Source organism: Camelus dromedarius, chromosome 9 (assembly GCF_036321535.1).
Source record: "Camelus dromedarius isolate mCamDro1 chromosome 9, mCamDro1.pat, whole genome shotgun sequence".
Lineage (NCBI taxonomy): Eukaryota > Metazoa > Chordata > Mammalia > Artiodactyla > Camelidae > Camelus > Camelus dromedarius.
In genome coordinates this window covers 32,458,977-32,480,059 of record NC_087444.1, presented here as the reverse complement: position 1 = coordinate 32,480,059, position 21,083 = coordinate 32,458,977, and the positions used below count along the sequence as shown (strand labels likewise).

At 42.4% G+C, this 21,083-nt stretch overlaps 1 protein-coding gene across 1 annotated transcript in view; it reads left to right on the top strand.

Annotated features, from left to right (window-relative positions):
- The window catches only part of HYDIN (HYDIN axonemal central pair apparatus protein), a 374,065-nt gene that overhangs the window by 238,212 nt on the left and 114,770 nt on the right, over window positions 1–21,083 (top strand). Inside the window, exons 26-30 of the mRNA XM_064489991.1 lie at window positions 15,061–15,198; window positions 15,883–15,964; window positions 16,726–16,845; window positions 17,091–17,300; window positions 19,085–19,222. Coding sequence (XP_064346061.1) covers window positions 15,061–15,198; window positions 15,883–15,964; window positions 16,726–16,845; window positions 17,091–17,300; window positions 19,085–19,222 — 688 coding nt within the window. The remainder of the gene's footprint in view (window positions 1–15,060; window positions 15,199–15,882; window positions 15,965–16,725; window positions 16,846–17,090; window positions 17,301–19,084; window positions 19,223–21,083) is intronic.

Sequence of the window (21,083 nt, the reverse complement as noted above, 5' to 3'; positions counted from 1 at the left end):
CAACATGCCCCACTCTAAACTCAGGTTCTCCTCCAGCCCCCTCCTCACCTCTCCTCCAGGGCTCCCATCCCAGTAAATGGTGTCATTGTCCTGGGAGGCATCCAGATTCCTCCCTCTCCCATACCCTTCTCTTCCCCATCCTACCCCATCAAATCCATCACCAAGTGCTACCCATTCCACGTTCTGAAAACCTCTCATTCCTATTTCCACCGTTGTTACCATAGTTCAAGCCCCCATCACCTCTTGCCTGGACTGTTGTGACAGCCCCTGACTGGGCTCTCGGCCTCCCCTCCTGTGCCACAGTTCAGTCAGCAGCCAAGTGATGAGCACATTGCTGCCCTGGTTATAGCCTTGAAGGACACCCACACTCTTTGGGATAAAGTACCAAATACTCCCCACGTTCTGCGAGGCTCAGTGCTCACTGGCCCCGTGTTCCTCTCCAGGCTCCCCTCACTCCAGTCTCCCCTCACCACGCTGACCTTTCTGTTTCCCCACCATGCCAGCCTCTTTCCTGCCCAGCACTGCTCTTGTCTAACCGCCCTCTCTCTGCTGGAAGCTCCCCCCCTGTCCTCACCAGCTAGCCCTGCTCCCTCATCAAGTCTCAACTTATACATCCTTCTCCAGGAAGCCTTCTCCAAGACCCTTCCCTCCTCGAGGTCCCCAGTAATAGGCACTGGGTGTCTCATTACATTATGGTTAATGGTCAACTTCCCAGCTGGCTCTTATTCCTGGAGAGGCCAGGGAGGCCATCTGTACTATTGCCTCTGGATCCCAGACAGTCTGTAGCACAGAGTAGATCCTCATAGGGTATTTTCTCATTAATTAACCCCACCCCCAGTATTTGTAGCGACAGGAGAGTCATTTCATAACTGGTTTAACGTTCTTTTCTGTCAGCTTCCTGGCACCTGCCAAGTGGAACAGTTCAAGGCATAAATATCACCTTGATTAGAAAAAAAACGCCACTTGCTGTCCAGACAGGCTCTGTCTGTGCCACCCGCCAGAAAAACATGAACCACTCATTGGCTAAAGGTCACTTGTATCAGGCATACAATGCAAATCTTTCTTTTCCAGTCAGAATTCTTCTAAGCCTCGCAACCAGTAAAAGAAACAAAAGCATAAAAGAGGATTTTCTTTTTCTTCTACTGGGCAGAGTATGAGGAGGCCTAGACACTCTCAACATTCCTGCCTGTCACAGCACACATACATCCGCCGTGTGGGGGGAGTGAGTGTGTGTGTACATGTGTGTGTGCCTGTGTGTGCATGTGGGAGTGAGTACGTGTGTATGTGTGTGATTTTGTAGGCAATTCTGACTCAGACATTCAAAGCATCTCTCTTATCTGGGCATATTTTTTGTTCCGAGTTGGCCCACATGTCATACAAGACTGCAAAAAGAAGTGGGGGTGGACAAGTGTGTTAGGTAAACACTCTGTAAGAGGGAATCCAGTCATCACCTGAGAAGCCTGCTCATCCGTACGAGTCCACAGGCACGACAGGGTTCTCAACTGACTTTGGTGGAGGGCAGTCCACACATGGTGAGGAAGCTGGGCGGACCCATCGGGGCTGGGTACAGGGCTGGCTCGGCCAGCACTGCAGGAACGTGCCCTTTCTTAGTCGGCCTCTTTTCGGCCTGATGTTTCAGCTGGATAAACACACGATGCTTCGTGGCACTGGTATGAAAGAGGAGCATGGGGAAGCCCAGGCTTGAACCAAGCCTTGCTTCTAAAAGGCCAGAGAGAGCCAGGCAGATGCTGGCCCGGCTGATGTCTGTGCCCAGGCTCAGAGCCGCAAGCTGAGGCGATGCTAGAGTGTAGAGCACAGGCTGCACGGTCTCCAAGGACAGCTTTGCCTTTTCGTTTCCAAATCAGATTATAAATAAATCAAATACAAGGGCCTAAGGGAACCCAGCCCTACAGCAAAGAAACATGTGTTGTTCTCACAGTGATTATTCTGTGATAAGCGTCAGTTGTCCAGTATTATGATTGGAAGAAGGGCTACAAGAGGGTTGAGGGGTCCTCATTTTCTGGATATTTCCATCTGTCTCCATCGTCCCTCAATTTCTCTTGCCTCAAAAGTGGAGCTTTTCTAAGATGAGATGTATCAGTGGTAGTTGAGGTCCTGGGCTGTGGAATGGGACATGGCTGGTTAGAATCCTGGCTGTGTCCTAGCCACGAGCCCCTGTGCCCTGGTTTACTTGCCTGTAAAATGAGGATAATATAGAAACTGAAGAGTGAGGATTAAATGAAATACGTCTATGAAGTGCATATGTCTCCGAGATATGAAAGAAAATCTGAAATCAGTGGCAGTTTTCAGGCTCTCAAAGGGTCCTTTCTTCATCATTCCTTCCTACCAAGTGCTGCTAAGTGAAGTTCTCCCCAGGATCTGAAAGTGTTGGAACCTTCGGGTCCTTAGACACCAGGAAGATAGACCCAGACCCCTTTTCCTTCTGAAGAAGGGTTGAAAATCCCTTTCCTGTTGGTACATTCATCAAGGCTGCCTTCATCATGTGTGGTCAGGAAGGCCAGGCCCAGAGTGCCTCCCTGTCACCCTGACCACTCCTCCCTGCAGCCAGGTAAGCCCAGACCAATGATCAAGGACAGGCCCTTGCTTTGCCCAAGGTTCCAACCAAGAAAACAAAAATGTTTAGGGGAAAAATAAAACATGATTCTTTATTTTCCTTTCAAAACAAAAATAGTTTTATTGAATCCCAGGGGGCAAGCAGTGGGGATCCTTGCTCCCCAGCCATCCAGGGCTGCTCGGGGTGCTGGCTAAGAGCCTGGCCTCTACGGCAGCCTTGTGCTTGGTCACCTGCCCTATATGACCTTGGTGGGTGGGTGAGCATCCTGAGTCTGGGCTTCCTCATCTGGAAGGAGGGCCAGGATAAGGGCCCCTCCCACATACAGACGTGGTGAGAACCGACTCAGTCACTGCCTCACAGCTCCTGGATCTTTGCCTGTTACGTGATAAATCTCAGTAAGCATCAGCTGTTCTGACCATTCCTTTATTGAGAAAACTGAGTGGATTGGCACCTTAGAGATGCTCAAATGGGCCCTGTTTGAGAAGCAGGGTCCCAGAGGCACCTGGGAGACATCATCTCCTGAAATTAGTCAGCATCCCTTTCAGGGCCTGGAGATGCCTTGCAGCGTCTGAGGGCCACAGGTGTCTCTCGCTGGCCTGAGCCTTTGTTCCTTCCATAACTATCCCTCTCTCCTCTCCATTGGCCCTGTACCTCTCAGAATCCCTGAAGCCTCTGCAGTTGTGTTTTTCTTTTTCCATTTCCCAAAAAGACAAAAGCAAGTGTGGAGCCTGGGGGCTACAGGGACAGCAGCTCTGATGAGGAAGCAAAAAGGGTCAAAAGAGGGGACAGAAGTGGCCACAGCTGGCCTTGGGCAAAGTTCCAAGTCCAGCTCTATGTCCCTCCCACCTCCTTTCTTCCCTAATTCTCTACCTGCTTGCATCTGAGCCAGAATAATAATGCCACAGCCCAAAGAGTGAATCCAGTGCAAACAGGGGCCACCCACCTTCCCTATATGAGTATCCTATCACTGCTGAAACAAATCACCATAAGCTGATGCTGGCGTGTAGTAGACAGTACACTCAGAGGATGCATCTAGGTGAGATTAAGGAAGGGAGCACAGGCCTGAAGGCACAAGAGGTGAGAGTCTTAACCAGAACCTCTGTGGCCTCCCTCACCAACTCAGGGTGTTACATGGCCTACTCTTTGAAGTCACGTATGGCTGAGGGATGGGGGACAGTTGACTTAAGAATATTTCCTGAGCAGTAGGGCAGAGATCCTGGGGTTAGGACTTCAACACAGTATTTCAAGGGGGATCAATTCAGCCCATACCGTCTTTAATTTTAAAAATTTTAAATCAGTAAATATATGAGTAAACATTTGAAGAGTAAAAAGGCCATGGTAGCAGATGACCTTGAGTCTGGGAAGTGGGAGCAATATGACTGGAAAATTTGCCAAGCCAGGTCAGGTTGGATGTTGTAGGCTGTGCTAAGGAGTAGTGAAAATATAGTGAAAAGCCGAGGGAGGGTTTAAAGTAAGAGAATGACATGGGCTACTATGAACCAGATGCAACAGAAACAATTGTCCTTAGACTAATAGAAACTGCAAAACACCATTATCAACAGACCCATTAAAGGAGGAACAGACTCACTAAAGGGTCTTCTACTGGATATAATTAAGGAAGAAGAAAAATTATCCTAGACGTAATGTCTGAGATGCAAGAAGGATTTCCAGACTAAGAAAATGGTACATTATGGGTAAACTTAAACTATTATTAACTATATAAAATAATAATAATAATAATGTTTAATCTGTGGGGTTAATATAGTATCAATGTAGGACTAAAGTGCTATACAGTAGGGTGGGGAATTAGAGTTAAAAAATTTAGGTCTTTGAGTGGTTCCAGAAGAGAGAAAAGGTAAACTTTAGACATTGGTAAGTTTAATTAAAGAAAAGAAATAAATCTTTTTCAGATTCTTTTCCTATATATATTCTTTTTCATATTCTTTCCATCATAGATTATTATAAGATATTGAATATAGTTCCCTATACCATACAGTAGGACCTTGTTTTTTATCTATTATATATAGTAGTTTGTGTCCGCTAATCCTAAACTCCTAATTTATCCCTCCCCTCCCTTTCCCCTTTGGTAACCATAAGTTTGTTGTTTTCTATGTGAGTCTGTTTCTGTATTGTAAATAAGTTCATTTGTATCATTTTTTTTTAGATTCTACATATAAGTGATATCATATGATATTTGGTTTTCTCTAACTTGCTTCATTTAGTATACTAATCTCCAGGTCCATCTATGTTGCTGCAGATGGCATTATTTCATTCTTTTTTATGGCTGAGTAATATTCCATCATGTATATATGTACCATGTCTTCTTTATCCACTTATCTGTCAATGATCACTTAGGTTGTTTCCATGTCTTGGCTACTGTATATAGTGCTGCTGTGAACACTGGGGTGCATGTATCTTTTCAAATTAGAATTTTCTCCAGATATATGCCCATATGCTGGATCATATGGTAACTCTATTTTCAGTTTTTAAAGGAATCTCCACACTATTGTCCATAGTGGCTGCACCAGTTTACATTTCCACCAGCAGTATTGGAGGGTTCCCTTTTCTAGCCTGTCTGGTTTTGTGGCATCTTTCTTCAGGTCTGCTTCTCTCCTTAGTACGTCCCACCAGTTTTTCCTCAGACGTGTTTCCTGGATGGTTCTTCCTTCCAGCCCTCCTAGCCATCCCCTTCCTCAGGCTGCCTCCCCTTCAGAGTTCTGCCACACTCTGCCCGGCACTGGTTGCCTGGCCCACACCAGAGACAGCTTTTCTTCAGGCTACTGCTTTTATCATCTCATTTCCTCCCCCGACATCTGGGGCTTTTCAAGGCCAGACTTGCCATCTCTGCATCCTCTATCAATAACCTCTTGTCTCTCTTACTGCCTCCAAGCTCCCTGTACCTTTGCACTCAGTGTAGGTGCTCCACATCTTAGAAAGCCCTTCTCGGCATCCTCTTGTATCTCTGTATGGGGAAGCATAAGAAACCAGTGCACTAGTCGCCCCTCTCACCACCTAATCTGATTTAAACTGGCTTTTGACCCCTCACTTAACTGAAATTTGCCTGTCTGGGAGATCAGTGATGATTTCATTACCCAGATAAGGCCCTCACTCCACATGTTCCTTGAAATCCACTCTTGTTTTATTGTGAAACTACATCATGCATGTAGAAGCGTATATAGCACGTACACATTGTTTAAGAATAATAATTAAACATCCATGTCTTGTCACCCCCATTAGAAATATGACATTATTAGTATATTTGAAGCTCCCTGTGAAAGATAACAGTATGAGGTCAACCCCCAGCAGACGTGCTTATCCTCCATGCTGACAGCCCTGGAAGCCCCCAGACCCTCCATCCCTCAGGCCTCTCCATAGCCGTCCATTCTTCCTGTCTTTGTATTTGGCCTATAAGTGACTCAAGTCCAAGCAGAGGGAGACATTTCGCTCCCTTCATACTTAAAAGTGATCACTGTGTTAGGGATGACAGTCTGCTTCTATTTGCAGTTAAGTTTAGTCCAATTTTCTAAGATATCTGTTACCCCATAGAGAAATGAATTGGGCTGTTTTTAATTTCAATTTTGAGTGTTATAAAACTTTTTGTACTGTTTCTGTGCCGTTATAGAAGAACTCAAGTTACTTTATTATAAATTCATTTTTTAAGGCATCTTCCCAGTGTCTCAAAATTCAGTGGAGGGCATCAGACTTTTATATTCAGTGTGAACTAAGCTGGCTTCTAAAGAAATCAGTGGAAAGTTATCAGTGCCTATCTGAACCTGAGTTAGGATGATGTCTGCTTGGTTTGTATAGTGATCTGATTTATCTACATGTTTGTATTAATTAAAATTCCCCCTAAAGCTAGACATCTGATGAAGGCCAGACATTAAAAGAAATTGACTTTAAAAACTGTCCTGTTTTGAAAGTATTTCTGAAGAGCTTTGAAGCTGATCATAAGGGAGAGTTCACAGCCCACCTGTTCCCTGTTCGGCAGCCTTTCTAAGAGCATGTAGCAGTGGAGACACCTTCTGGAGCTTTTATAGAAGTGGACCCTCTGAGAGCTTCAAGGTAGATTCTGGTCACATCCCTCCACCACTCACCTAGCAGCAAAACTCTCTGTGGGAAGTCACTTCAAGGGCAAGGTCGACTATGTTGCTTTTCCTCATCTAGATACAGTCAGGATGGGTCCCTCTTCTTCCCAAGAAAGCTTCTAGACATATGATCCTTATGATGTGGATTCCAATTACTTTTTTTAAACACTTTTTTATTGAGTTATAGTCATTTTACAATGTTGTATCAAATTCCAATGTAGAGCACAATTTTTCAGTTATACATGGACATACATATATTCATTGTCACATTTTTTTTTTGCTGTGAGCTACCACAAGATCTTGTATATATTTCCCTGTGCTATACAGTATAATCTTGTTTATCTATTCTACATATGCCTGTCAGTATCTACAAATTTTGAAATCCCAGTCTGTCCCTTCCCATCCCCTGCCCCCTTGGCAACCACAAGTTTGTATTCTATGTCTATGAGTGTTTCTGTTTTGTATTTATGTTATTTTTTGTTTTTTAGTTTCCACATATGAGCAATCTCATATGGTATTTTTCTTTCTCTTTCTGGATTACTTCACTTAGAATGACATTCTCCAGGAACATCCATGTTGTCGGGTTTTATGGCTGAATAGTGTTCCGTTGTATAAATATATCACATCTTCTTTATCCAGTCAGTTGTTGATGGACATTTAGGCTGTTTCCATGTCTTGGCTATTGTAAATAGTGCTGCTAGGAACATTGGGGTGCAGGTGTCTTTCTGAAGTAGGGTTCCTTCTGGATACATGCCCAGGAGCAGGATTCCTGGGTCATATGATAAGTCTATTCCTAGTCTTTTGAGGAATCTCCGTACTGTTTTCCACAGTGGCTGCACCAAACTGCATTCCCACCAGCAGTGTAGGAGGGTTCCCCTTTCTCCACAGCCTCTCTAGCATTTGCTATTTGTGGATTTTTGAATGATGGCCATCATAGTTTTGACTTGCATTTCTCTGATATTTAGTGATATTGAGCATTTTTTCATGTGCCTATTGATCATTTGTATGTCTTCGTTGGAGAATTGCTTGTTTAGGTCTTCTGCCCATTTTTGGATTGGGTTGTTTGGTTTTTTCTTACTAAGTTGTATGAGCTGCTTATATATTCTGGAGATCAAGCCTTTGTCAGTTTCATCATTTGCAAAAATATTCTCCCATTCCTTTCGTTGTCATTTTGTTTTACTTATGGTTTCCTTTGCTGTGCAGAAGCTTGTAAGTTTCATTAGGTCCCATTTGTTTATTCTTGCTTTTATTTCTATTGCTTGGGTAGACTGCCCTAGGAGAACATTATTGAGATGTATGTGAGATAATGTTTTGCCTATATTTTCTTCTAGGAGGTTTATTGTATTTTTGTCTTATGTTTAAGTCTTTGATCCATTTTGAGTTTATTTTTGTGTGTGGTATAAAGGAGTGTTCTAGCTTCATTGATTTACATGCTGCTGTCCAGTTTTCCCAACACCATTTGCTGAAGAGATTCTTATTCCATTGTATATTCTTGCCTCTCTTGTCAAAGATTAGTTGACCAAAAGTTTGTGTGTTCTTTTCTGGGCTCTCTATTCTATTCCATAAATCAGTTGCATTTCTTTACATTAACGATGAATCAACTGAACAAGAAAGTAAAGAAACAATCCCCTTTAAAATAGCATCCAAAGTAATAAAATACCTAGGAATAAATCTAACCAAGGAGGTGAAAGACTTATACACAGAAAACTATAAACTATTGATGAAGGACATTAAAGAAGACTTTAAAAAATGGAAAGATATCCCATGCTCCTGGATTGGAAGAATCAATATTGTTAAAATGGTCACACTGCCCAAGGCAATCTACAGATTTAATGCAATTCCTATAAAATTATCCAGGACATATTTCACAGAACCAGAACAAATCATATTAAAATTTATATGGAACCACAGAAGACCTAGAATTGCCAAAGCGTTACTGAAGAAAAAGAAAGAGGCTGGAGGAATAACTCTCTCAGACTTCAGACAATACTACAGAGCTATAGTAATCAAGACAGCATGGTATTTGTACAAAAACAGACATATAGACCAATGGATTCCAATTACTTTTATTCTTTCCTTTTTTTAAAAAAATGGAGTTTCTGGGGATTGAACCCAGGACCTTGTGCATGCTAAGCATGTGCTCAACCACTGAGTTATACCCTCCCTCCCCTGATTCCAATTACTTTTAAAATGAAAAAGGCTACTTTGTGAGTCACTGCCATGGGTATAGCATAACATGAAGTAACCAAGGGGCAGCCCTCACCTGTTGATCAGGTAGACTGTCCAGTAAAGTTGCTAAGAGCATGAGCTTTGGAGCCAGGCTAGTTAGCTCAGCCACTTACTTGCTCCTTGAGCCTCAGTTTTATCATCTGAAGACTGAGGACCATCTTAGTACACACCTCATCAAGCTGTTGTGAAGATTTAACTAGGGAGTTCTTATTAAGTGTGTCACATAATACTTGGTAGAGAATAAAGGGTAAATAAGCATTGGCTACAGTTAATTAGGGCCTATCAGTCTGTTTGGGCTACTCTAACAAAATACCAGGGACTAGGGTGGCTTAAAAACAAACATTTCTTTCTTACAGTTCTGGAGTCTGGAAAGTCCAAGATTGTGGCACAGACAGATATGGTGTCTGGCAAGAGCCCACTTCCTGGTTCGTAGATGGTGTCTTTTCACTGTGTGCACATTAGAATCATATTGAGAGCTTTTCAATATCCTGACTCCAAGTAAATCTGAATTGGGAATCGGGCATTGGTTGGCATCAGAGTTCCACAGGTGATTCCAGTGGACAGCTACATGAGAACCATAGTTCAAGGAGCTCCAACAGCAACTCGTTTGAGAGCCTTTTAAAATATGGTTTTCACCACTTAGGGTCTGAGTAACTTGAGTCTCAGCTACTCAATTATGTCCCACCAAATTCCATCTTAGCACAGTTGGCCAGTGGGACATAATAAAGGGATAAGGCTTTCTGTGTGAGGAAGTGTATAGCTGCCAGATGGAAGCAGATGGTGGTGGTGATGTTGACAGTGGTGATGATGATGATGGTGATGATGACAATGATGACAATAGTGATAGTGATGATGCTGACAACAATGATGATGATGAAGACAGCAGAAGCAATGAGTTGGGAGTCAGTGCTGGCCAGCAGTGGAGGAGGCATGACAGGAGAGTGGGGAGAGCGGCCACAGGGACAGGAGAGGTGCTGATCCTCCTCCAGCCACTTTATTTTTACAGTTTTTACACACCTCTTCCTCCTGGGCATTGGCAAGAGGAGGTTTCCAAGCACTAGCAGCAAATGTAGGGGGGACACAGGTGACCAGGTGATTGTGGTGGCCCCTACTGTCTCCTCCACTTCTCTTGCATTTCCATTCCTTCTGTCTAGCCAGCCACTCAGCCTTGCTCATGGACAGGCCATGGAGGCGGTGGTGTGGGAAGAAAGTCTTGGGCTGTGCAGGCTGGGATCCTCAGCCCAGGGCCATGGTCCTGCCATTCCATCTCCTAATATGCACTGGAACTTCCCACTCGATCTCCATCTCCACTCTCTTTGACCAAGGCTGCCATTATTTTTTGTCTGAATTTCTAACATTATTTTCTGTGTGGGCTTCCTGATTTTTTTTAATATATAAATGATATAAAAACAGAAAACATCCCATTGGGTAATGTTTTCCTCCACTCTTTAAAGCATGGTTGAGAGTTTTGGTCATTCTAGGGTTGTCCCCTTCTAACCCATGTGCTGTTCTGCAGCCCAAGTGAACTTTCTGATCATTTCACATTCCCCTTCAAAAATTTTTAGAAGATTCTCCATTTTCCTGAGGATAAGCAGAATTCTTAGTCAGTCTTACAAAGCCCTTCAGGGTCAAGCCTCCTGTTCCCCACCCTCTCCCCCTTTTGATATCAAAATGAGAGCATGACCACACAAGCCACTGGTGTCCTATCAGTGATCGTCGCATGATTCCAAGGTCCAGTTTGAGTTTTCAGCCATTCAAGGTTATGAATGTGTGCTATTCAGTATAACTCATTTCATTGTTGAGCTATTTTCTCCTACAGTTACACCCAATATTTCTATCACTTTTAATTTATAATTTGTGTGCCACATTAGGCAAACCATACATCTTTACTTATTAGATCTTATCAGGTGGTTTTTATATTCCCATTCTTCCTCTCAGCTATCTAACCTCTGCTTCTCTCATTTTCTTTAACCTTCATCTCTCTCTTTCCCTCCCTCTCTCCCTCCTTCTAGCTCTACACATCACAAACCTGCTCCAGGTTAGATACCACCCCCCTGATTCCTGCTTCTAAAGGGAAGTTATAATCATCAGTTTAAATCTGTTAAAAGTAGGTAAATTCTTGAGCCTCTCTGGGCACAAACACGAAGTCCTAGCCACGTTTCCATATTTATTGCCTGGCTTTGTGGTCTTACACTTGCTGATCCTCCCACATTGGGAAGCAAATGACAGACGAAACAGATGGGGCTGGCTTGGTGCCTTCCCCACCAGCACGGTCTAGCTCTGCCACCCAAGCAGGGGAAGTGAACTACAGACACACACATGGAAAGCAGGCTGCCTTAGCCCTTTGTTACGTCCCAGAATGCTTCCAACTGGCCATCCATGCTAAGGTGGGAGTCAGTGGGACATAACTGAGTGGCTGAGACTCAAGCTACTCAGACTGTAGGGGATGAGAAGTATAACCGCCTAGGCAGCTCAGGGCAGGTGAGGCAGCTCCCACTGGACCAGGGCAATGCCCCCAAGAAGGGTACAGCCAACATCCACAGCACCCAGGGGATGGGTGCATCATACTAGTGAAGGGGATTTAATTGGTGCACCAATAGCATCTGCTACCATTGATAATTAAAAAGAAAGAAAGAAAAAAAACATTAATCAACATATGAGCCAAACAAAACACACGTGCAGGACCTTTTTTTATCCAGCCATGAGCCATTTTCACCCTCTGTAGTCGACACTCCCAAATTCTAGGTCTATAATCAACGAATTATAGGTCATTGTGTCGACTACAAGGCTGCCCCTACCTTTTATGGAGGCCTTGGCTGCATTGCAGAGACTTGAGCGGATATCCAGCATACATCTATTCCATCTCCAAATGTCATCTGAACCACAACACACTACATTAGCTGAAACACAAGCCTGATTTGGGGAGTTTTATTTTGATGCAATGCTGCTTCTTAGTGAAGGGAGTACAGGAAACAAGAGTGGTAGGCTTCTTTTAATTTGCAGCACAAAAGATTGTATTGATCCTAACCTACCCAAGAATTGAAAATAAAATATGAAGAGGGAAACTGCTGAGCCCAAACCAATGTGACTGATCAACAGTGTGTCTGACATTCACACAGTTCTGTCCCAGCTAAAAGAAGGGTTTCTTTGCTGGCTCCTCCAGTGATTCTCATATGGGTATCTCTGGAACTGGAGCAATATTGATTTTCTTTGTTGGCTACACAGTCTCTTTTAAAAATAACTGAATCTAATCCTGTTTGGGTCAGCACAACAGGAAAGTTATCATCTGTTCCCGAGAGTAAAAATGAAATTGGATCCAAAAAACTCTCCCAACCTTCTTTTTCTTTGGAGCAGGTTTTCTGTTTTAATGATAAGTTAAAGCCTTCATTATGTTAGAGGTTTCACAGTCTCCTGTCTGTTAGCAGCAGGGCTGCTGTACTGGTCTCCTTTGTTTCCAAAAGACCTCTCACTTCCCCATTGTCCAGGTATTGTTGGCAACCGAGGTGTTGTTTTTCCTCAGGTCTGCAGACATTCTACAGCTTTGTATTTTTCCTTTACAGATATTCCCATATGCATTTTGTTTTTCATTCAGCACAACATCCGGGGGGATGCAAATGTTGGATGGGGGTGCTATTATATGGGGCAGTGATCCAGCAGAGTCTCCCCAGGTATCTCTGCTGACCTGGGGTGATTTAATAAGTGTTCTGAATCACCCTCTGCTGATTTTCCTGTCCCTAGCTGGTAAGGCTGAGTGATAGCCCCACATTAATTATCAGCTCCAGCCCTTAGCCTTCAGGTTGCCATTCCTTCCCAGAGCAGGTCCTAAATTTGGCTGTACATTAGAATCACCTGAGAAGACTGTTTAAAAAATGTAACTCCTGGGCCCTGCCAGAGACCTGCCAAATCAGAATTTACCCAAGGATGAGGTTCAAGAATCTTTATTTTAATGAGCTTCCCAGCACCCAGCCCAACATGTGTCCTCTGCCCAGAATGGTGTGATTTCAGCCTAAGATAATGTCAGCTAGAAACATCTGGCCTGGAATAAGCCAAATGGAAGCTTGTGGAAGAAGATGAAAAGAGCTTTTCCACTCTTCTCTGAGGCTGTCCCAGGTTGGGTGGAGTGGATGTGGAGGTGACGAATAGCCAAATTACCCTGCATACTGCTTACCTGTTCTCATTCAACCATCCATCCATCTGTCCAGTCAGTCAGACATACGATGAGCTCATGCCCTACGTACATATAAGACCCTGGGCTATGAGAGCTGTAAACAGGGACTACCTGGGACCCTGCCCTCCAAGAGCTCACAGTTCTTGGGTGGCAGTAGTTCAGTGTTTTCCCAAAGGAAACAGCTGACCCCTCTCTCCCTCTCTCTCTCTCTCTCTCAAAAAGAACAGTTAGGAGTCAGTTCAGAGTCTCCACCCAGCAAGAAAATAATAACAATTTTTTCCCATCATGTTGATTTTTCTAAATATGGTAGATAAAACTGGTTTTTAATTTATAGTAATGATACAAAAATTCCTTTAAAATAAGCCTATTAATTAACACTACAATGTGTTTTCACTACATACTCATTTGAATAGTTCTAATTAAAAAGACTGAATACCAAGTGGAGGTGAGGATGTGGACCAGCCAGAACTCTGGTCACTGTCAGTGGTAGTGTAAAATGGTGTAAAGCCACTTTGGAAAACTGGCAGTTTCCTATAACATTAAATATACATATACCATACAACCCAGCAGTTCCCTTCCTAGAAATTTACCCAAGAGGAATGAAAACATGTGTCCCCACAAAAACTTGTACATAATTGTTCTTGGCAACTCTATTCATCATAGTAAAAGCTAGAAAAAGCCAAGGTGTCCATCAACAAGATGGATAAACACACTAGTCATCCATAATATGGAATACTGCTCAGTCATTTAAAAAAAAAAACAGAACTGATGACTGCTCCTTGCTACAACATAGATGATCCTCAAAAACACTATGCTGAGCAAAAGAAGTCAGACACAAAAGTGTACATATTTATGGTTCCATTTAGATGGCACTGTAGGCATAGGTTAAGCCATAGTGACATACAGCAAATGAGTGTCTGGAGCCAGGGTGAGGGGGGGATAGACTGGGTCAGGCACAAGAGAACGTTTTAAGATGACAGAAATGTTCTGTGTATTAATATGGTAGTGATTATCCTGGTATATATATTTATAAAAACTCATCAAACAATGCTTAAAATGAGTGCATTGTGTACTTTAATTATACCTCAATAAAATAAACTTATTAGGTGATATTCAGCACAGCAGAAATCATGAAGTTGGTAGTGGAACACCTGAAGTTTAGGAAGCAGCACTCAGGTATATGGTAGAGAATAGACATTATCCTCAAAAGTGCGTATGAAATGGTGTAAAACTTCAGAGGGAGGAAAAAATTCTTTCAATGGGAAGATGGGACAGTGATGGGAGCTCCACATAATGTTTCTGCTGAGCCTCTGAGAAAACGTAGGAGCGTGCGGAGTCAGATTGAATATCTAAGTGAAATTGGGTTGAAATTAATACCAAGGGTCTGAGATGGGGAGGGGAGGAGTCTCTTAAAAAGCCACCTGTGCCCTGGGGGAACAGGAAGAATGGGGGCAACGCCGCCTCTTTGGCCTTTGTGACATCCAGTCAGTGAAACCTGGACATACAGGCTTCTGTGCCAGCTGGTGCAGTCACCAGTTTCCCCCTCGCCCTCTGCTCTGAGAACTTGAGTAGCAGCAAAGCAGACTGGCAGGGCCAGTGCCAGGGTGAAGCAGTCAAGGCACCCAGAGCAAATATGATGGGAGGCAGGGTCCCACAGAGGCTGAGCCCATACCTACAGGACCCCGAGAGTGAGTGCCTCACAGCCTCATCCTGCTTTCTGGTTATCTGGGAGCAGGAGCCCTGGTGACTCATTCATTCATAGCCATGACCTAGTGCCCACTGCAGTCCAGGCACTGTGTTAGATGGAGAGGAGGGGAGGGCCAGCAAACTTTTAGGAGAAAGTAAAACTTCAGTTAAGGTTTGAAGAAGGTAAATCCAAAGGAGGGTGTAAGGCAGTCCCTTTTTAACCCAACCTGGTCTAGGATTTGGAGTTTCACCTTAGAAACCAAGAGCCCACCCAGGCACTGACTTGCAACTGTGTCCCCCACCCCATGTCTTTGTAGGTTTATGACATGGCCAAGGAAGCCCGACAGTGCCCCGCTATCCCAGGTGGAATCTACCCCAGAAACCTTGGCATCTGTCAGTTCGCCAGCGGTCCCAACAATAGAGTCCCCCGAGATTGAGCTAAGTGATTTTGTTAAGTAAGTGCAAATGCAAAGACAAAATGGATTTTCTTTAAATAACATTCTTTTCTCTACACTGACTGACATTCTCAAACTCATCCTTCATTTATTCATCCAACCACTTACTGGTCAACAGTGTAATAAGTGAGGTCCTCGACTAGGCACCTGGGATATAGAGTTGAAAGTCATCTCTGCTCTCAGGGAGCCATAGCCTTTTGAGCCCATGGGTACTGAGCCCTTCTTATGTTGCCCTCTCCTTCAGCCCAAGTTCTGCAGCCAGGGTCAGATCAAGGGCAGCAAGCAGGAAAGAACATGACATTGGCCAGACATTATATTCTCACAATAAAATGTTCCAATAAATGATGAAGCTTGAGCACTGGGGACACATGCAGATTGTCTGAAGAATTACTAGAGCTTGTGAGAACTTTTTGTAAGTCAGATGGGATTGATCAAAGCCAAGAAAGAAGGGTGGGGGCCTGTGGAAAATTGACCAGTTTGATGCCATAGACTGCATGCTTGGGGACAGGGAGTAACAGAGCACTGGCTCTCTGGCCTTTGAGAAAGGTGTCCCTTGAGTGAGAACCCCACTTATTCTTTGGGGCACAGTAGAGAGGAGAGGAAGAGGGGAGTAGCATGCAGCTGAAGACTGTGCTGTAATGGTTGCCAAATAAGTGATTCTCCACATTTCATTAAACTCCCCAGGACTATCCTTGTGGATGACGATGTTGTGTCTGAAGAAAGAGAAAACAGAAAAGCACAAGTGTCCACCATGGTCATCTCAGATGTATGGTGTCTTTTGCCTTGGGTGGGTGGGCTGCAGGTCTTTATCCAGGTCACTCCCCAACCAAACACTCACAGAGCCAACACCTCAGTGAGAACCCAGACACCTCAGCAAATAGATTTTCTCTGCAGTGGGAGAGCCAGTTACCTCTAACTTTGGTGATCTTGTGCTCTTCCTAGCCACTAGATAGAGGCTACAAAGGGAGGACTGTCTTCCTCAGTAATTCCATGGTGAAAACAAAGAGGTTCAAGAGAGTTTACAAATTCATACACTTAAGGGGAGAGGGTATAGCTCAGTGGTAGAGTGTGTTCTTAACATACACAAGGTCCTGGGTTCAAGTCCCAGTACCTCTGTTAAAAATAAACACAATTACCTTCCCCACTCTGCTGATAAGTTAAACAATTAAAAAAAAAACCAAGTTCATACCCTTAAATTCTGCTTTAAGAAGGAAATCAGTAATACGTTGTGCACATCATTCCTAGTCCATAAATATGCATTACATCATCCTCCACGAACAGAGGTACTACACACTTTTCATCTAAAGTGATCCTCAAGTGACAGGCATTTAGTTTGCTTCCTAAGTTTTGCTACTATAAGTAACATTGCAATAAACATACATCTTGGGCACTTGTCCAATTATCTCCATAGGAAAAAAGTGCTATTTTTAAAATATATACTTCATTTTTCTGTCAGTGATGGAGAAGGGTACGTTGATGATGAATTATGAATGCTTGCAACCTTTTCCTCACCCCTCTACTTCCTAGGAATTAAAAATGAACTCTTCTGATACAGAAAGAATAGACCCCAACCAGAGCCAGGTGGAGTTTCAGGAATCCCCATGGATCTTTGAATGGGATGAAATGCTTTCCATTGGGATAGAAGAAGTAAGTAACACCTCATGGGCCTTAAAGCCATCTGATGCTAAATCTTCTTGCTGAGCACCTGCCCCAAGTCAGAAATGTAAACTTGCCCGAGCACGATTTATGCCATTTCCATCATATATTTTCTGGGTGCTGGGCTTGTCATCTTTCATGGAGTCAATCAAGGTCAAATCAGGAATCAATCTGTAAATTGGCTGAACTTGAACTTACCCTTTGCAGGCTCTGATACAGAATGACTTTCTCTGCAGGTGTTTGATATTCTGCCCCTCTGTGGAGTTCTGCAGCCACACAGTAGCCACCAGATATCTTTCACCTTCTATGGACACTGTGACATCATTGCGCAGGCTAAAGCTTTGTGTGAAGTAGAAGGGGGGCCGACCTATGAGATAATACTAAGGGGAGAAGCCTCCCTGGTCAACTATTCCTTTGACACCAAGGATATTAACTATGGATTACAGGTATTGCCAACCATCAGGAGCAGATTTTCTGGGTTTATCTCAAACATCAGTCCTAGTCCTTGCGCTCTAATCTGTCCTGGAATCTCCAGTCATCATAGTCTCACCATCACCCCTATCCTTAATCCCTAATCTGGTCCCTGACCCTGATCATCCTTCAACTGCCACCTGTTTCTCAGATATTTTCACTTGCTTGTCTCACTGTCTCCTGAAATTCTGTTTGAGACATTAAAATTTACATCTCTCAATCCAGAAGCACATTCCAACCTCTCCATTTCTTTCAGTAGGCTTACTCCCTTCACAGTCCCTTGAGTTTACGAACTTCAAGGCATTCTCCACTGCACTCTCTCCTTCACCTCCCCGCATCTTCACAGCATCCAGGGTTTGCTAATTCATCCAGCACAATCCCTCTGAGTCAGTTTTCCTTTCCCATCAGCACTGTGGTTATCATACCACAGGATCTCATGAAGCCCTGCCTAAATTATTACAGCAGTTCTTCTCAAACTGTAATGGGCATACAGATCACCTAGGAATCTTGTTCAAGTGCAGATTCTGATTGAGTAGGTCCAGGGTGGAGCCTGAGAATCTACATTTCTAACAGGCTCCCCGTGATGCTATGCTGCTGTCCCACGGACTCCATGGAAGCGATGGGTTACTGTGCATTCATAGCTTCTACCGCTAACCCTTCTAAATATCATTACCAGTTAGATTTTCCCCAAATTACTTTTTCATCCCATCCATCCCTGAACAATTAACCCCAGCAGCATTTGAGAAAGCAACATAGAGAAAAGAACATGGTTTTGTAGTCAGAACTAGGATGTTATCCTAGTTTTACTCCTACTGACTGTGACCTTGGGCATATCACCTAACCCCTCCAAGCCTCAGTAGCCCTCATCTATAAAGTGGGAATGGGGTAGCAATGCCTATTTCACCAGGTGGTTATGGTGTAATTGTCAGTTAATTCTATGCCACATCTTCTTTTCCCAATTATATTTTGTTATGTACTCAGGTACCACGTATCTCCTATCAAATTTAGTGGAGACAAGAACACCATTATACCATTATACAGCTACTGCATGTATGACTAGTGAATTGTGTGTGCATGTGTGCTTACAGGTTAAAGACTGTGCCTAAAATCACATTCACCTATTGACACCTTGTGCATTACACTGACCAAATAGAATTCTCTTCCATTCCTTATCTCCAGGATCTTCTGGGCGATTGGTTCTGGCTCAGCTCAGAATACATTCTTTGAAACAGCTAGTTCTGCCTTAGCTTGTCCTAAGAACCCCTGAAGTGGCTTCAGTTTAAGGTTATTGGACCTTCTGAATTATGTTAGCAAAATCTCAGGAACTTGTCTGGCCCATTACTCCCATGTCTCACCATAAAAATAGAAGAATTCATTCTAGAAAATTCTGAACTCACATTTTATCCAAAAAAAGCAAATCTTACTAATCTAAACAAGCTTACTTTAAAATCCTCTAATATGAATTCTTTGTGGTGAAGAAATGGAGGTCCAAGGAGGTTAGATGCCCACCCCACAGCCATACTAAACTAAATTAGTTCTTGGACTAAAGACAGAGCTAGGTTTCCAGGGTTTAGTGTTCCTCCTACCCAGGAGGCACCTGGTTGTGATACTGAAATGTGGATTGACCAGCACCTACCTTAGGAAAAATGAAATCCTTGTCTGTGAGGAATGCTTGTCTCCCCACCTCTGTCATGATGACAGCAGCATCTTGAAGGGTGGGTGACAAAGAAGTAACTCTTCTCCTTCTTCTCCTCTCAAGCTGTTTGACCATGTCACAGAGAATGAAATCACACTCAAGAACACTGGGAAAGTTGGCTTTGAGTTCAAGGTTCTAACCAACCACCAGTCTTCACCAGAAAACCTTCTGCCAGGAGTGCCACTAATCTTGCCTCTCTCAGTAAGTAGCCTCCCCACCCTTGCCGGCCATGTGATAATGGTGGGCGGGGCCAAATTCAAACATGCAAGCCACACCCCAGACGTGTATGAGATTAGCTAAGCATTCACTGCCAGGATTATGGCTATGATCTTTTAGAAATTAAAACTAACAAGCTGTTAGTACCAAAAAAACAAATAAATCCAACTACTTTACTCATTCTTTAAACAAGTATTTATTCAGTCCTGCATTAGGCAGACACTGTTCAGGCCCCAGGGGTTAAACAGTGAACAAGACAATACAACCCCATGAATTTTTTTTTTTTGCTATTCATAAGAATAGTTCATTTCCACGTAGGTTCTCACACTTCCCCTGTAATTCATTGAGGCCAAGGGCCTCCTTTCCTCTGACTACAACAAATAAAAGCAGATTTTCATAAGCAGATGTGAAAACACCAGTAGACTGCAATGAATGAGTCAAGTTGGTTTTAAAAGCAAATACATAGTCTTCATACATATTATGCTAACTATCAGCTTTAAGGAAATTTTATAAAGTTTTCTCATCGTAAAAATAATACATAATTGTTACAGAAAAATGAAAAGATATGAAAAAGGATAAAGAATGAAATTAAAATTATTTATAATCTAGAGGTGGGGGTAGAGCTCAGTGGTAGACCACATGCTTAGCATGCACAAGGTCCTAGGTTCAATCCTCAGTACCTCCATTAAAAAAATTATAATTATAATTATTCATAATCTGACAATCCAAAGATAAGAGTACTATCATCCTGGATGACAGAGTCTGTTCTTCCCTTAAATTATCATGTATATTTGGGTCTACTGCTGGTTTCCCTGTTCTTCATTGATCCGTTTACCTATACCTACACCCATTCTATACTATATTAAGTGCTATGTAGCTTTAAAATACATCTTAATATCTATTAGGTCAGGTCCCTTTTTATTCTTTTCCAATTTGTCTTAGCAATTCTTTTGAATTTACTCTTTTATGTTCTTCCTAAGTTGAATGCCTACTTTTTTCTTTCTTAATTAATAATGAAAAAAAGTAACAGTATGCATTTGTCTGAGTACATCTTTTAGCTTTGTCTCATAACTTTAAAGAAAATTATAGATTAAAAAAAGTGGAAGTCAACTTTGCATATTTTGTGCATTTTAATATCGATTATAATTTTCATTGTTTTCTAAGTTGTCTAGAATCGAGTTTTATTTACAAGTGTAACTTAAGGTAAATTTTTCTCTCTTTTTAATTTCCAAATGACTCAGATTGTAGTTTTTGTTATTTAAACTCTTATTAATGTGGAGTTAATGCTGACTTTTTCAGTATCATGGCCAGGTAATATGACCCTCTCAATTTCTGCTTTTGTTAGTTTGTTAATATATTTTAGTCACCTAGAATGATTTTCAGTACCAGTGAATGTTTGGAAATAATGTTATCCAAGCTATAGAATGCAGATTAAAGTGAATTTTTTTATTAAATTAACCTCTATTAAATTATATTATCTAAATCATGTCTATTTTTCTATTTAATTTTTCTAAGACTAAGAGCTACATATAAAAGATTTTCTAAGACTGAAAATGGTATATAAAAGGTTTTGGGATACAAATGGTTTTATGAAAGACTAAAAATGGTATATAAAAATTATAAATTTTTGTTTTATACATTTTCATTTCTGTGTTATTTGACAAAACAGAATTTCATGACTGTTTAGTGTTCATCCTGGACTTTATGTTTTATCTATTTTAAATTGCTGCTTTCTTCCCTTCTAATGTTTTTTACTTTGAAATCTTCTTTGTTCAGTATTAATATTGTATCCTTCAAAGCACCATATTAGCTGTCTACACAAGATTTAGTATGCTGGGTTTTTTTT